Source organism: Grammomys surdaster, unplaced genomic scaffold (genome assembly GCF_004785775.1).
Source record: "Grammomys surdaster isolate TR1022 unplaced genomic scaffold, NIH_TR_1.0 315, whole genome shotgun sequence".
In the NCBI taxonomy this organism is placed as follows: Eukaryota; Metazoa; Chordata; class Mammalia; order Rodentia; family Muridae; genus Grammomys; species Grammomys surdaster.
Window position 1 is genome coordinate 869,079 of NW_021604734.1, and position 17,560 is coordinate 886,638.

General features: G+C 36.7%; 1 protein-coding gene across 1 annotated transcript in view; it reads left to right on the forward strand.

The window, feature by feature from the left end:
- The window catches only part of Shprh (SNF2 histone linker PHD RING helicase), a 71,895-nt gene extending 55,704 nt beyond the window's left edge, over window positions 1-16,191 (forward strand). Inside the window, exons 26-30 of the mRNA XM_028777783.1 lie at window positions 6,486-6,578; window positions 7,227-7,313; window positions 7,965-8,143; window positions 13,201-13,281; window positions 14,352-16,191. Of these exons, the coding sequence (XP_028633616.1) occupies window positions 6,486-6,578; window positions 7,227-7,313; window positions 7,965-8,143; window positions 13,201-13,281; window positions 14,352-14,448 (537 nt within the window). The 3' untranslated portion in view covers window positions 14,449-16,191. The remainder of the gene's footprint in view (window positions 1-6,485; window positions 6,579-7,226; window positions 7,314-7,964; window positions 8,144-13,200; window positions 13,282-14,351) is intronic.
- The last annotated feature ends 1,369 nt before the right edge of the window (window positions 16,192-17,560 follow it).

Genomic DNA, 17,560 nt, shown 5'->3' on the forward strand with positions numbered 1-17,560 from the left:
TGCATAAAATATCTATTAATATATAATAGATATAAAATCTCTAAAAATATGGCTTCCTTATTTATTGAGGTAGTCTAAACACAAATGTCATTTTTTTCTGTTGTTAACAAATCATGTTGGCTTTCTCTGGTGTTCTTTAGGACTTTTAACCTATACTTCTACAAGTGGAATTAGCAGAGTCATTGGAATCCCAGTGGCGGCAGGTGATGAATAGACCTGGAACTCATATACATATTCTCATCCTCATTCATTCTCATTCTCATATTCATTCATTCTCTCTCTCTCTCTCTCTCTCTCTCTATCTTCCTCCCTCCCTCCCTCCCTCCCTCCCCCTCTCTCTCCCTCCTTCTCTCCCTCTTTCCCTCCCTTTTTCCCTCCCTCCCTCTCTGTCCTTCTCCCTTTACCCCCCCCATCATTGTCTTGTCTCTCTCTGACTCTTTCTCCCTCTCCTACTCCCTCCCTACCTCCCCCACCCCACTCTCTTAACCCCACCCTGGAGTTGTAAACAGAAAGGCTGGATACAGTAAGATCACTGTTCAGCATCATGAATTGGCATGTCCTACTTCCAAATGTGAGCCCCCCACATTTACTTTTATTAGAAGTTATTAAAAATACAAAGCAATGATATTTTTCTACTTGAGTAATTTTATTTATTCAAATCAAGTAGTCTATTGATACTGCAGCAAGGAGATCTTGAATGTCTTCTACTTCGTTGCCTCTCTTTTAATAAAGAATCTCAGCAGATAGGAGCAGATGTGAAGGAACCAGAGTTAAATCAACTATGATGTGTCTTTCCATTTCATGCATGTAGTCATTTGAATATGTTTGGCCCAGGGAGTGGGTAGTATTGGAGTAAGTGTATCACTGTGGGTGATACACTCTTCCTAGCTCCCTGGAAGCTAATCTTTTCCTCTTGGTCTTTGGATAAAGATGTAGAACTCTCAGTTGCTGCACCATGCCTTCCTGGATGCTGCCATGCTCCCTGCTTGGTGATAATGGACTGAACCTCTGAACCTATAAGCCACCCCCAATTAAATTTTTTTATGAGTTACCTTGGTCATGGTGTCTGTTCACAGCAGTAAAAATCTAAGACAAAAGTTGGTATCAGGGACTGGGGTATTGCTGTGATAGGCCTGACCTTGCTTTTGTTTGGAAAAATGTGGAATTGGGGACTTTTGATTTGGAAAGCATGAAATGTTTTAAGTGGGACTTAATGAGCCATCCTAATAGGAATATGGAAGACTATGTTGCTGTGGGTGATTTGACTGTGCAGACCTGGCCCAAGGGGTTTCAATGGAGAAGATCTCCAGTATGTGGCCTAGAGGCTGTTTTTGTGGTGTTTTGGTTAAGAACAAGGCTGCTTTTTGCCCTTATCTGAAGAGTCTGCTTGAGGCTAAAGTGAAGAGACTTTGACAAAGGAAGTCTCAGACTGTGTTCTCTGGTTAAATCTCTTGAAGAGTATTTTGAATAAGCATAGCAAGCTTAGAAAGGAAAACTATAAAATATATGGTTCAAGTATTAAAGGAATACCAGGAAGTGAACACAGCTGAGTCCTGTGTTCAAGGATATTAAATTGAATTAAGGAAGTGGTGACCTTGGGGCAAGATCCCACCCAGCTAAGTTTAGGTCCAGGCATGGTGCTACACACCTTTGATCCCAGGAGACAAAGCCATGAAGATCTCTGAGTTCAAGGTCAATCTACAGAGCAAGTTCCAGGATAGCCAAGCTTAGCAGAGAGAGTTAGAAAACAGAAAGCTGGTAATAGAATAAGGGGGGCCATGTTCCAGCTCAGCAAGCAACAAACATGGCAGCTTTGGCCATGTAGCCCTGGCTTTAGAGTCATGAATAGAAGGTACTACTGGGACAGTGATCAAGGAGAGACCAACATCACTTACATGAAATCTTCTGGGAAGTGTTTTCTGAGAGCACAAAGAAGCTGTGTTCCAGAGACAGCCAAGGTTGTATCTTATGCTGCAGTTGAACTTGGTAATGTCTAAGAGTCACTCAGATGCTGCTGCTTTTGAAGACATACATAAAGAGGTCATGTGGAGCAGCTGAGACTCGGCACTGTGAGAGGTCATGAAAGGCCAATGGTGAAGATGCAGCCTCAGTTGCAGTTGAAGGGTCAGGACTGAAGGGGTCGTGCAAAAGAACTGAGGCTTGGCACCATGAAGAGAGCCTATGAGAGGCTATCAGTGAAACCTAGTTGCAGCAGAAGACTCCAGCATATTGGAGATGCCAGTACCATGGGCTGACCATACCAAGAACTGCAGCAGCGGAGTGAAGTCAAGCAGATCTTAGAGATTGTAGATCTGGAGAAGTAACCCAAGCCCTTTGGAGGAGCCCAGAAGATCATGTGTGGAACAAGAAGCTGTAAAGTTGAAGATGACTTGGAGACCCCAAGATATTAAAGATGGCAGAGCCTTTGGATACCTGCACAAGAAAGCTGCTAATAGGGACAAGCCCAGGAAAAAGAAGTTTGTTGTAGTTAACACAGATGAAAAAGGAGTTGGAGATGTGAAGACTGCTTTGACATCAGACATGGAAATGCAGAATTTGGAGTTTGGCCATCTGGTTTCTTGTATTGCTTTGGGGATTACAGTTTAGTGATTAGATGAATCTCAGAAGAGACTTTAAACTTTGGACTTCTAACATTATTGAGACTATTATAGACTATGGGGACTTTTGAAGTTAGACTAAATGTTTTAGCATTATGTTATGTTTAGGTATGGCCCCAATAGATTGATGTGCGTGAACAAACCTATAGGGGCCAGGGGGTAGAATATAATGGTTTTAATATGTTTGGCCCAGGGAGTGGCATGACTTGAAGGTATAGCCTTACAGTAGGTGTGTCACTGTGGGCATGAGCTTTAAGACCCTCTTCCTAGCTGCCTGAAAGCCAATCTTTCCTGTTTGCCTTTGGATGAAGATGTAGAACTCTCAGCTCCTGCTGCACCATGCCTTCCTGGACGCTGCCGTCCTAAAGCATCATGCTTGATGATAATGGACTGACCCTCTGAACCTGTAAGCCAGCCTCAATTAAATGTTGTTTTTATAAGAGTTGCCTTGGTCATGATGTCTGTTCACAGCAGTAAAACCCAAACTAAAACAATGCATAAAGATTTTTTACTATCCTTGCACTCTTCTCTCCACAGAGCACCTTATCCCAGAATTGCATTGTACAGCGCTTTTATTCTAAATGGGCAAGGAGAGCTTAACTTCTAAGCCAGACATTCCCTGATTGCTTTATTGCTATAATTCTACTAGTCCACTAAATTTGCAGCAGTAAACACTGTTCTTTCAATCCTTTCAGCACAGTGAAAATTTTAACTCAGAATTTTAAATTCTTAAGAGTTTTGCAGCAAAAACATATGACTGTTCTGTTCTAATCTGATTAAAGTTAGTTAGTCAAACCTATTAGAATAAGAATCTGCCTGGCATTTCTGATTTTGAGTTGTGCTTCTACATGACATCTAGGCCAGATTTCGTAGGAAATTCCCTTTGTTGGACTTTGGTGCTGATATATTTTTACTAATTTTTTATATGTTTACTTATCCAGAAATCTAGTTTATTCTCTATTATACTTAATAGAAAGGTTTGAGGTCATTTCTTTATTAACTATTTTACTATTTTGCCTGCTGACATCATCTCTCAATTGGAAAAACAGAAGCAATAGCTATGAGCATAGTGTTAAAACCTTTGTCTCTCTTCTCAGTTCATTGAAGCATTATTCTTTCACAGCAGCCAAGACATAGAATCAACCCAAGTGTCAACAAACTCATGACTGGATTAAGAAAATACGGTTTCCATTTCTAGGAAGATGGCTCAATGGTTACAGTGCATAGCACACATGAAGGTCAAGCTCAGATCCCCAGAACCAACACACAGCCAGATGGGCATGGCAACTTGCCTCTAATTCCAGCCTTGGAGGGTGGAGAAGGGATCCCCTGAGCAAGTTGTCTAGCAGCACTAGCTTTATCAGGGAGCTCAATCTGACTGCAAGATGAGCATACACACTTGCAGAGAGCATCTGTTACTATTTCTCTGCCTCCTTTTTTACTTTAGTAATCCTTTGTTGTCTAGAGCATCTTCTTTTGACTTAACAAATTACGAGTTTTTAATCAAAATAGGTTCACCGAGGCAATGAACTTTCAACATAGCATCTTACAAGGTAAAGAATTAGCAGTATGGCATGTAAGTAGAGTGTGACCAGCATTCACACAGCCTTGGTTTAGTCCCCAGCAGTACTATGAAAGCAGCGGTTACTGTAGACCCAAAGATTCCATTCTTAATTATATAGCCAAGAAAATGGAAAGCATATGCCCATTAGAGTATCATTTTATAATAATTAGTAATTTAAATGTCTAAAAATAGTCTAAAGTTTGAAATGTTTCATCTTAGCCAAGCATAGTAGCTCATGCCTCTAATTTCATCCATTGAGAGCATGAAGCAGGAGAACTGGTGTGAAATCAAGGTCAGCCTGGGCTACATGGTGAGGTCTTGGCTACAGTTTCATATGGAGAGATGGAGCTGCCTAAATACAGTTCTGACACTATATGCTTGTTCTGTTTTCAAATCTGTGAAGGGCATGCAGACTCAAAACAGGGGCCCTAGAGACACAGGCAGTCTTTTCCTATAACCTTTTTCCCCTCTATAGTTCCTGGGAAGATGCAGCTTTTGGTTCCTGACACAATTATTCTTAATAATTAACTGTGATTCAGTGAAATGGCTCAGAACCTATGGGGATATTTTTGAGAACCATTGAACCATCTAATTTTTATAACAGGAGAATGAGCTGATCTTTCCTTACATGGAGTTAATACCCCACTTGGAATGTTGCCTATAAAAATTTTCTTTCTGTTTTCTTTTGAATCTTCAGTAAGAAACAGCTCAGTAAAGGACTTGTGTTTATCCTATACTTCACTTAACATATATTTCTTGTGTGTGTTGGCACGAATCTACATGTGGTGGTAAGAGGACAGCTTGTGGGAGTTGGTTCTCTCCTACCTCGTAGGTAAGAAGGATAGAACTCAGGTTTATCAGGCTTGTCAGTGTTACCCACTGAGCCATATCGGAAGTGAGAAGCTTTCCAAGGTGGCATGGTATAGGGTATATGAGTGGTTCTATCTGAAGGGCTGAATTATCACTTTGTATTCTTTTTTCTGTTTTCTCTTTAATATTATTTTAAATCAGTAGTATGAGATAGTATGGTCCCCTTTAAGTTTTTTTTAAACCTTGTATGTATAACTGAGAGGCTGTATGTCTAAAAAAGTAAATATTAGATCTTTATTTTAGCATGCAGACTTTTCGCCTTACTTTTTTTTTTCAAAATCTTGTCTTCCCATTAAATTAGAATAACTTTCTTCCTTGTTTACTGGGGGGGGTCTGTATTTTTTTCATGTAAAAATAAGTGTATTGAGAGCATTGAGGAAAGGATGAATGCTGCTGTGGTAATCCATTTGCATTTGGATTGTCCACTTCCCACACCTCGATTGAGGTCATGGTAGTGTTCATGTCTAAGGTCTGAAAACCTGTTACTATTTTTTTACTAGGGTTAGGTTAAACACACTGATGATGGGTTCATCATTTGTTTATTCCTCAGGTTTTAAACTACTTTTCTATTTCCATATTCCTGTGATGGAACAGTTGAAAAAGAGAGAGAAAAAATTCTTGTAAAGTGACTCTATCTGCCTGTTTGTTAGTCGACATCTTGTGTATCTATCATTGTCCATGGTCATGCCATTGCAAGGAAATTGTATTCATTGGTTGAATCCTTCAGTTTTCAAGGTGCCTTGAGTTTTCATTCTTTGTATTCTTACATTTCTAATCTTAAATTGTCTGAAGTGAATGGAGTAGTAAGGAAGGGTTTTTAAATATACATTCTGTTTCTTTATTGTATCAGAATTTAGTAACTATAAAACCTAACTACAGAGTGTTTGGTATCAATACTGTAGGACTTTCTAGAATGCATTTATGTTCAATTAACTGGATATAAATTCTTTTAGGAAATCCTTATTCTTAGATTTGGGGGACAGGGGAGAAAGTGCATGATACGGCATGTGTGCAGAGTCAAGTGATGGCATGTCAATAATGACTGTTTCCATTCTGTGGGCTCTAGGAAATGAAATTCAGGTCATCAGGCTCATGCCAAGGATGTTGCTTACCCACTGAGCTGTCTATTAAACACCTTGGTGATAAACATTCATTTCTGCAATTAGACACTAAAAAAAATTCCCAGCAAACACAAAATAGACTAAGCACATATGTATTTGCCAAATTATATATACTAAGCACATATATATTTGCTGAAATATATATATATATACATGTATTTATCACATATATATTTGCTAAATTATATATGTCACATATATATATATATGCTCTGTTATATATAGTTTGAATGAAATGGTTTATACCAATTTTCTTTCTTTCCTTAACTAGGTTTTGTTTGGTGCTAATATGTTTTCCTCTTGTTTTCAAAGGGTAGCCATTCTACAAAAGTGGAAGCTGTGGTCAGAACTCTGATGAAAATACAACTTAGAGATCCAGGAGCCAAAGCACTCGTTTTCTCGACGGTATAATCAAGAGTTTCTGCTTCAGTCTAGCTGGTCTTCTGCCTTTACTTAGTGTCTACCAAATAACTACTTAAGAAAATTACTGAAAGAGAGCGAAGATTCAGAATTACTGTCATTTTTTCCCTGTATCCTTATGTTTATGTATATAGAGAAAAGTGATAATACTTTATAAAGGAAGTTCCTAGCATTACGTATTAGATTTTATATTGATGTCATTTAGAGATATTTTTGATATTTGAAAATTAGAATCAGTAACCTTCAAAGATTCACAAATGAAATGGCTGATTTAAGAAAAAGTAGTTAATGTACTATAAATAAAGTATTATTTATAAATATAGTAAAATCCTAGTTTTAGAAAGATAAGCTATATACATTAAACACACCATTGTTTTCTATTTATATTTTAATTATTTTCAGTGATGCTTGTATTTTATTATATTGCTGTTCAACCAGTATTTGATGGGAAAAGAAAATGCTGTTTCCCGACAGAGCTAGTGTTGTTGGTTCTCCATCTGAGGGTTTGGGTTTGGTTTTGTTCATTTAACTGATATATAAAAGTTACTGTGGTTTAATTATGATTTATTCCCTTCTCAAGTCTCTTTGGTCAAAAGCTGTATGTAAACACTTTTTCTCACTTTTATATTCTAGTGGCAAGATGTATTAGATATTATTTCAAAAGCTCTCACCGACAACAACATGGAATTTACACAAATCAGTCGCATTAAGACATTCCAGGTGTGTCATAATTTTGCTCATGTTTTTAACAGATCAGTTGCAAACTGAACCTGCTGTTTTCTAGCTGACTTCATTTATCTTCTGTCCTGAACCCTATAAGAATGTTTTAAGTTCTTAATTATCAGTGAAATTAATGTTTTAAACAAAATCTTTTAAAAAGATGTTTTTGTCTTAATATCTTTTTCTTTAATGTAGGAAGAAATGGCCTTGCAGTATTTCTTTTGAAGGGGTCCTTGTACCCTGGGATTATTCCCCCCCCCCTCTCTAAAAAACGTACATGTGATTAAAATTTTGTTTATATCAAATTCAGTATAGTCACGCGTATAATCTGAGACACACCACATACGAGAACAACTGAAAATACAGTAGAGTCCTATCTTACCTCACATTAACTTGACATAGTTTTCCTGTACACTCACACAGTTCAGTTTTTATGTATCACATATATGTATGTTGTAGTTCCCACATGCTATGAAAGCAAAAGGGTTTGTATGATTCTCTTCAAAATCAAGAAAAACAACAACATTCCAATTCCTAAAATTGGTGGATTAGCATTTTAATCTTCCCTATTATGTTTATCTTGAGCTGTAACATAACTGCTCTTATTTTAATCGATCCAGCCTAAATTAAAATGTACCTTTCTTCTTTTAGGAGAACCTTTCAGCGTTTAAATATGATCCCCAAATCAATATTTTGCTGCTGCCCCTGCACACAGGCTCTAATGGATTAACTATCATTGAAGCCACTCATGTCCTCCTGGTGGAGCCCATACTGAACCCTGCCCATGAGCTTCAGGCCATTGGGAGAGTGCACCGAATTGGACAGACAAAGTAAGGACTAAACTAGGCTTTTATTACCTTGCTTCAGATTATCGGAAACTAATTCAACATTTAAATTTTTTATTTATGCTTATCATACCCCTCCTGTTTCTTAAGTACACATTCTATCTCTCACACCTGAAATGTTTGGTGTCAGAAATTGTTTAGGGTTTTTGATTTTTTTGTTGTTGTTGTTTTGTTTTTGTTTTTTGTTTTTTACAACCTGGACTGTTTGAGGAAAGGGAGTATATATTTAAACATAAGATTGATTTATGTTTCTTTCACCTCATACATAGTCTAGAAATAATTTTATACATTATTTTTAGTATGTATTTTAACTACAACCCATCACATGAAGTCAGATATGGACATTTCTACTTTGTTACATGTCTGCATGCTCTGTGGCACTTGGACATGCACGCACGCACACACACACACACATAGTGAATGAACCAATAAGTCAATGTAGTTAAAAATAGTTTCATTTAGTGGAGTATATGAACCAATAGTCATTGAGTATATGAACCAATAGTCATTTTTATGTGATATGTACTTCCTTTATTCAAATACCAAATTGTGAGTGTCTGTAACTCAGCTTCCTAGTTATTTTACCTATGGGTATCAGAGGCCTTGAATGTTTGAAGACATACAGACACACACAATAACCACACAGTAAGTACTTATTTAGTATTACTGAGCATCTAAACTTTACATACTAAAGATTCCAGTCATATAAGACATAATCTATTCCCATCTAGAAACATACATAAAAGGCCACTGTGAAGCACAAGTACAAGATGATTTAAAGTTTTATGAACAATATGCTTTGTGTCCTGAAGAAAGACAGTAAGCTGAAGGAATGATTATTTTAAAGTTAGGCTAGAAAACAATTGTCGAAGAGTTGCATATGTACAAATAAAGGGCAGTTAAGCTGACATTTCCTAGGGTTGTGAACAATTTGGAACTGCTGAGGTAAAACATGAGAAGTAGTGAATAAAGTTTTACATGCCAGAGTCAGAAATATTTATTGTTGCATAAACTTCAGCTTTGAAACCAAATACACTTTTAATTTTCAGTGGAAAAAGAGACAGATTCTATATTTAAATTACTTTTCTCATTGCTGTGACAAACATCAAACAAAAGTAGCTAAGAAAGGAAGGGTTTATTTGGGCTCACAGTTTTGAGAGTATAGTGGGAAATTCAGGGTGGCAGAAACAGGAAGTAGATAGTCATATAAGCCGAAGTGATGAAACAGTGACAGATGAATGCTGATTCTTAGTTTACTTTGTCCTCATTCATTTTTGATCTCAGCTGTCCACACTCAGGTAGGTCTCCCTTCTGCACATATGTCTTAAACCTTTGTGGAAATATCCATGTAGATGAACTGACAGTTGTGTTTCTATGGTAATTCTAAATCTCATCAAATTGATGGTCAAGATAAGCCTTTGCACTCTTCCAAAAAAACCAAAACAAAATATGGCAAAGTAGGATAACTATAACCAATACACAGTTCTAAAGTCCGTCCAGTGTCGTTTAGAATGCAGTTAAATTTAGTTTATATGTAAATGTAGGTATATACATGCCAGTTGTGTATTTGGGGGTCAAAGGACAACTTTCAGAAGTCAGTTCTTGCCTTCCATTTTGTAGAGGCAATCTTGCTTGCTTTTCTGGTGGTTTGCACACTCCAGGTTAACTGGTCTCTGATACACTGCTTCTTACTTCTTTTTAAAGTATGGGTGCTAGGCTGGAGAGTTAGCTTAGTGATTAAGAGCACTGGCTGCTCTTTCAGAGGCCCTGAGTTCAATTCCCAGTGCCACATGGTGGTTCACTACCATCTATAAACGGTTCTGATGCCCTCTTCTGGCATGCAAGGGTACATTCAGCAGCAATCATACATAAGTAAACAAACCAAAATAAAGTAAAAATGTGGGTGCTAAGGATCAAACTCAGGTTGTTGGTTTAAGTTTATCAAGTACTTTTACTAGTTGAGCCATATTACCAGCCCTGAACACTGACCTCTTGTTACACCAGCATTTTCTTAAAACATAGATGGACTTGTCTCAGATTTAGAAGCCTAAAGCCATTAAGGCTATTGCTTCCCAGTAAATAGCCTTTCTTTTCTTTTTCAAGAGACTACTTTAGTCTTTGTATCCTCCTTCTCCCCAGTGACAGTCTAGCCTCCTACAGTTGAGAGTGCCTTATCATTCAGTTATCATGTAAGTTGGTGTTCCATCAGTCTCTACATGCTTCTTTCAGAGGACTTTTGCTGAACACTTTCTGTAGTTTTAAGCATTTGAGATAACGTTATGCAACTTATAACTTGTAAGCAGGTTGGTCTATTGACAGGATGCAGTAGATTAAGTAAAAGGTATATTGTGTTAGGACCTACAAACCTCAAGCCAGGTGGGACAGTAAAGAGCACAGATGACTTGGAAGCCAGCCTTACTGAGAAGGTAACATCTGAGCAAAGCATGAAAAAGATTGGAAATATAACTATACTAATATCTTAAGAATGATTAAGCAGTTAGTAAAAATCAGTGTGATATCTGTAAGTCAGGAGTGTTCCTGGTTTTAAAAAACTAGCAAGGAGCCACAGTTGCTAAACTAAAACAGGTCAGAAAGGAACTCAGTGGGGCTTGGGGGTCATATTGGGCCCTAATTGGGAAGCTTCAAGCAGAAGGAGGACACATCTAACCTCAGCTTTGAAACAATCATTCTGAGTATGATGTGCAGGCTAGGGAGTGAGTATGGGGAGCAGGCAGGCCATGTAGTCTTGATGACAGCAGGAGATAGCTTGCATGGTAGTGGCAGTGCACTCAGTGAGTAGTGGCCAGGCTCTCAGTTTATCCCTGAGTAGAACTGACAATGTTTGTGGTCATAGTGCTCAGTGGGTGTGAGCAACACTGTGGGCTTTGGCCTAGACAGCTGGGAGGATAGAAAGCCTTTGTCTGAATAGAAGAAAACTGTGAGATAGAACAGATTCAGTGGTAAGAACAAAACTACTTTAGATATGTTTGAGATTTTATTAGTTATCATCCAAGATATGTATGTTCAGAGACTGGGAAAGAAGCCAGGACTAGAGGCACACACTTGGATATCAGTAGTATGCAATGATATTTTTGAGCTATGAGCACGAATGGGATTGTTAAAGGAGAGAAAGAACAGTGATGGGCCAAGAACTAAATAAATCCTGGCACACGTAAATTACAAGGCTCTGGGAAAAGGAAAGACACATGCTTAACTGTCACCTGATGCAAAATGTCAAAATAGAAATCTTATTGGAGTTTTGACCATTAGTTTTATTTAGCATCATGATCAAAATCAGTTTAAATGGAGCAGTATAGGCAACTACTTACAATGATTTTTTTATTAAATTCTAGTTCAACAAACACAAATAGGATTACATTGCTTGTATAGTGTCATAGTTAGGTAAAAAGTGGCAGGCACACCCCTGTTGCCTCCCTGTCCATGCTTTAACCATGGCTCCCCACTCTTACTGTGCAGCCCATAGGAATAGGATTTTGAGAGATTTTGTTGCAGAGTAAAAGAAGAGAATAAATTTAAAAATTATTTTCTTTTTGTTTTAAATAAAAAATTAGAGAATGATTCATTTAGAAATAGAAAATGTGGGAAAAGACAGAAGAGTATGCTGAATATTCTCCATGCTTGGGCAAGAGGATATAACACTGATTGTTTTCAGGCAAGAGTGTGGCTCTGCTAATGGTTAGGAGGGCGCAGTGTTTGTCCCTTTGTTACAGTGGAAGAAGTATCCATTTTACATCCCATTTGTCCTAAATGCCACCTCTTTTCATGTTCTCAAGAGCCTTCATCTTGAAGTAATCACATGAATATGTCTGAGTGTTAATCATTTTTAAAGTGGCAATCCTTTACAATCTACCTTTACCCCCTTGATCTTCTATTCTGTCAGCCTTTCTATTTTGGTAGCTACCCTTGAGTGTAATACCACTGAAATGAGGCTTAGAGTTTAACTGGTGGCCTACTTCTTGCAGTAGTCCAGTGGTTCTTTTTATCTACTCTCCCTAATTGTTAGTTCACCCAGGTAGTTCACCCATTAAGTAGTATTTGTAGGTGGACAACCTTCACAAGTGTATCCCTGAACCTTAAAATTACCATCTTTATGTATCTAGTTGTTATCTGTACATGTATCTAGGAACTTTTTATTTCCCCCAGGATATTGACTAGATATCTCAAGTTTGGTACAGGTAAAGCAAAACTACATTTGTGCTACTCTCAGCCAGTCCAAGCTTTCCTCTTATTTTAATGTGACTTTTATCATCTATACTTACTCAGACAGGAAATCTAGGACTTTTCTGTATGTCTTTTATTCAAATAATTTTCATCTTGATTCTTGTATCTCAAAGATATTCTTCATCTTTTGACTACTTCTTATCCCACTGACAAAAAGCACAATCCATCTCCTCCTCTTGCCATGGTGACTTCAAATTATATCTCTTCTCTTCCTCCACAGCAGCCAAGGCATTTCCAAAGTACAGTCAGTGTAAATCAAAATTTGCATAACCACTGGAGCACATTCCTTTATAACTACAAAATTCAGTTCCTGATCAAATCCTGCAGGACTACCATTTATGATCTGAACCCTGCCCACCTCTAACCTCATGTTGACCTGTTGCTTTTATAACACACTTGTGCTGCGCTAGCCTGATGTTGGCCTTGGAAACATTTTTAGCTTTGCCCAAGCATGTACTTATCCCAGTAATATATATGAACATTTGTTTTCTGTCTGCATGCTCTTCCTGTTCCTCCTGTACTTAGTGCCTAATTCCCTTCTTTCAATTGAACTTGTCATACATAATCTATGCATGCAACTGATTTTCTTGTGTGTTTATTATTTGTCTCCTCCATGAGAGTTTATTTCATGAAGATCACATTGGCAGTATGCACTGTTAACCTGTCCCTGAGCATGTTTATAAAGACCTGCCACAAGTGGGCACCAGTGGACTAATGGATGTAGCATGTCTATATAAGGTCATCTTCTACCCATTTGTCTAAGGTGGTCTTTAAACTTACAATTCTTATTTGCCTTCTAGACCTACTATTGTACATAGATTCTTAATTAAAGCAACAATAGAAGAACGGATGCAGGCAATGCTAAAAACTGCTGAGAGGAGGTAGGTAATAATTTACAAATGGGGATTCCCCATCATTGGAGAGTTTTAGATCATCTCCTGGTTGACAAGAACTGATGTAAACACTACTTTTTTTTTTTCCAAAACCAAAGAAAAGCATTTTATCTAAAGCATGTCCCAGTTAATACTTTGGACATCCTGTGTTTGGCTTAAGATAATTTAATAGGTTATAATATGCAAAAGTAGCTGGCTTGTCTTTGCTGCATTTGATTACTTTTTAAATGAAATGTATTGTTCTGTCTTACCTAAACTTTTGATATGTGTAAAACTAAACATGCATTAATGTTTTATAGTTTATGCTTACCAGTCACAGGTCAATAGGTGTGTTTGAATTTACAGTCTTGGCTGGTGATTTGTGTCAAATACATAGGCGTCATAGTAGTAGAATGATGAACAGTCTGAACTATTTAGGACTTGGCCTTGCAGTCATTAAACTTCTAACGTTTGCACGGTAATTTTCCTTTAAAGTCATCTTGAAGTAAACTAGTACCTTCCTCCCTCCCTGTGAGACGGATGGATTGGAAGTCGCCCAAAGAGAGATGACATGATAGCTCTTTCAAAGGGATGGGCATCTCTAGGGTACTTGGTAACAGAAACTTTCTCAAACCAGAAATTCCATACTCTGATTTAACAGGAAAGATGCCAGCCATCCCAAGGGTTTTTCATCTAAACCTGAAAGAGTTTTGTTCTTGTTGTCAAGTGCTGCAGACATCATGAATTTTATTTCAATTACTTAAAATAATACTGAACTTCTTTGTAAATTTAAAGTAAATAGTGAGTTTAGAACCTGCTTGGCAACAGTTGTCAGATGTTTTATTTTCTGTTTTTTATTTGCTTTGATTTTTTTATTAATTGTTTATAGAGAGCATTTTCTGACAAAGCTTCAGAATTATTTACGCATTTTCACTGATTTTGACAAAATATAACAATTACTATCTACTTGTGGCTCAGTGATGACTACATATGGCAGATTTGTGCCTCAGTTTATTGTCATGCATACAGTCACTAACTCCTGGCCATGCCTTCTCACTGTGCCTCTGGAAATCTTACAGCCACACAAGCTCATCCGGGAAGCATTCTGAAGCCTCTGTGTTGACTGTGGCTGACCTGGCAGACCTGTTTACCAAAGAGAATGAGGACCTTGAATGAATGCCATCAAATCATTCCACACATTTTAAGATAGGACTTAGCTTTCACAGATGTAAAGCAAAGTTACAAATTGAAGACAAAAAGTTAGTAAATATTAGCCAATACTATTTTAAGTTGAATACATTTATTTTGTTATACACTAGCCTAGTAATAATTGGCAATTGGCTCCTTTTCGGTATACTGATTTCAAACCATTTACAATGAATTTTAATTTTACACTCCTGAAACATTTACTTTATGTTCCACATGTATATCTATAATTGATATGGCAGAGGAATTAAGAAAAGAAGGTATTAAATAATTTTTCAGTAGTAGATATAACTAAACTAACAAGACAGACTACATGAGAAAGAAGGTAACTTAGTCTAGTTTTGTATGACCTGATATATACAGCCAATGTAAATGACATTTTTAAAAGGGCCTTCAGCATCTTTAGCATATGATTCACTATTATCTTTTCAGTAATGTTTTACGAAAATGCTAAGCTATAATAACTAGTTATTTGCATGAGTTTAAACTGTAACACTGTCATTGGAACTTTACAGTAAGTAGTACAGCTCCTAATAAATCGTTAGGTGGTTATTTTGTGTTTTATTACTAAACATTAAAATACTGAAAAACTCATTTTTCTATTATGTTTAAGTGGTATCATTGTTAGTGTTTTTAAGTGTATTAACAGTTACCTACAGTAAGCTCTTTAGTCTTTTTAGTAAGAATTTTTTTGTGTTTTAAGATGATGTATCTGCAAGTATGACTTTTTTTAAAATCATCAGTGTACTGAATTCCTTTCCAGTATTCCTGTAACTCATCGTTTTAGTCACTAGTTATCTAAATTTACAGTAGAGTTTATTCATTTCAGTTACTCTCTCCTTAGGAACTAGTGTTTGATCTTACTGCAAGAGAATGCTGTGTTCACACATGCATAGAACTATAAGTGGTTAAACTGTCTCTTCTGTGAAGAATTCATAGATGACTTTGAAATCACAAAATAAGAAGTAGCTTATTGTATCCCAGCCTTGTGTTGTTATATAAATGTTCTTGTTTTCTTTCCTTTAGCTGTTGAAGTTTTAAGTGACCCTCGAGATTCATTAGCTCCTACCTAACTGTTGAGAAAACTGTACTAGAAATAGTCCCTGGGTCTCCTTCATCCAGGGAACTCTGGTGCTTAAGCTACGGTGCATTTTCCTATCCAGGTTTATAGGTGACAGTTCAGCTGAAGAAGGCACATTTTGGGTGCTTATTCTTTAGTTGAAGGGAGATATGCATTGATTCTTTTATATGAAATTAAACATAATATTTTTACAGCTCTTTTACATTCACAAAGAGCTATTCTGTATATTGATGTAGTTGATACTCACAACAGTCCTGTGAAGTGGATATAATTAGTGTCATTCCTATTTTGAAGGTAAAGAACTAATGCTCAGGAGGAAACTTGCCTATGATATGTAGCAAATAGACAAAGTAGTCCAGGCCCCCTGGCTTCATATCTACTGTTCTTCCACCAAACCGTCTACCATGCTGAGGTTCAGAAGCCTTGTGCTGGTAATTTAAGAATGAGATTGTTTAAGTACTTATTTTTGTTTCCTAATATTTCATGTGCTATGTTCTAGGAAAAATAATTTGATATGCTTCAATTAAAAAATAACATATAGATAGGTATCTATACTTATCAGTGTTAGAGGAAAACTACTCTTATTTATTTCAGTAAGATACCTCAAATAAATATTTTAATGGAAAATGAAATTGTGGATTGTTTAATTTCTAAGGTTTGGATCATATGAACTTTGGTTCTTATTGACTCAACAGATAGTATCAAATTGCCAATTCTACACTATTCCATATTTTATTTATATTTGTTATTTCTTCTAAAACAATTATGATAATTCTCTTGCTTCAGAACTAATGAGTACAAATATATAATCCCCACATCTTGGCTGCAAACAAAAGAAATTTTGGTTTCCCTTCTTAATCATTTTATATTCTCTGAAATATCACAGTATGGGCACGGTGCTAGCAAACCAATGAGGATAAGTGAAATGACCAGTCCTTACAGATTAAATGTATTTATATTTAGGGAATTATTTTTCAAGTAACTCCAGATGGATTTACTTAAGACTGAAGATTTATCTATGTAAATTATAAACATTCTACAAACTTGGCCTAAAATCCAAGTAACTTTACTGTGTTTATTGCAGCATCAGTATTTCTCGATGTAATCTTAAGGTAAAGGACCATTTTTAGAAATTGGTCCTTTTGGGAAGTATGCACAAATACTTCCCAAAGTCTTTTTATATGCTTAGTATGCACAAATCTCTGGATTTCAGGCCCCTCCAAAAAAAAAATCCCTTTCACATCTTTAATAACATTAATAATCTCAACATGGAACCAATGCTTAACAAGCAATACTAGTTCATAACAAAAGCTACTACTTATAAATATCTATCAGGCTGTGGCTATCAGCTGAAAACCTCTTCCAAGGGACAAAAGCAAAAATGTCTTTCATCTCTTCTCTCATTTGCTAACTCTTCCCAAAATCAGTATGATTGAGTTGTCTGTTTATTAAACTTGCAGATACCTTCTTTGAAATTTGAAAAACACCTGTGTTAACAAGTGACTACAATTCTACTTAAATGAATATAAGATATACTCACTTTTTGTAGCATATAATCAGAATTCCCATCATAATATGCCATCTTATATATGCAATTACTTTGCTGTGTCCAGGTAATTTCCTTGTAGTCGTTCATTGCCTCTGGCTCTTACAGTTTTTTCATCCCCTCTTGCTGGATCCCTGAACATTGGAGGTGGGTGTGTGTGACAAATGTCCTATTTGAGGATGAGTATTCTGCAGTCTGTTATTATCTGCACCTGAACCAGTTGTGAGTCTCTGTGTTAATCATCTGCTTCATAAAATCGTTCTCTGATGAGGATTCAGATACATTAATTAGTGAGTATAAGAGTAAGTTTAATATTATATCCATGTAGTAGAATAATGGTAGTAGGTTCTTCCCTAGACACCACAGACTCACAAAAAGTCCCATTAACAGGACCTGGTTACATCTTTTGCAGTTGTTGGCCATAGAGATCCTACACATACATCCTAACGTTACAG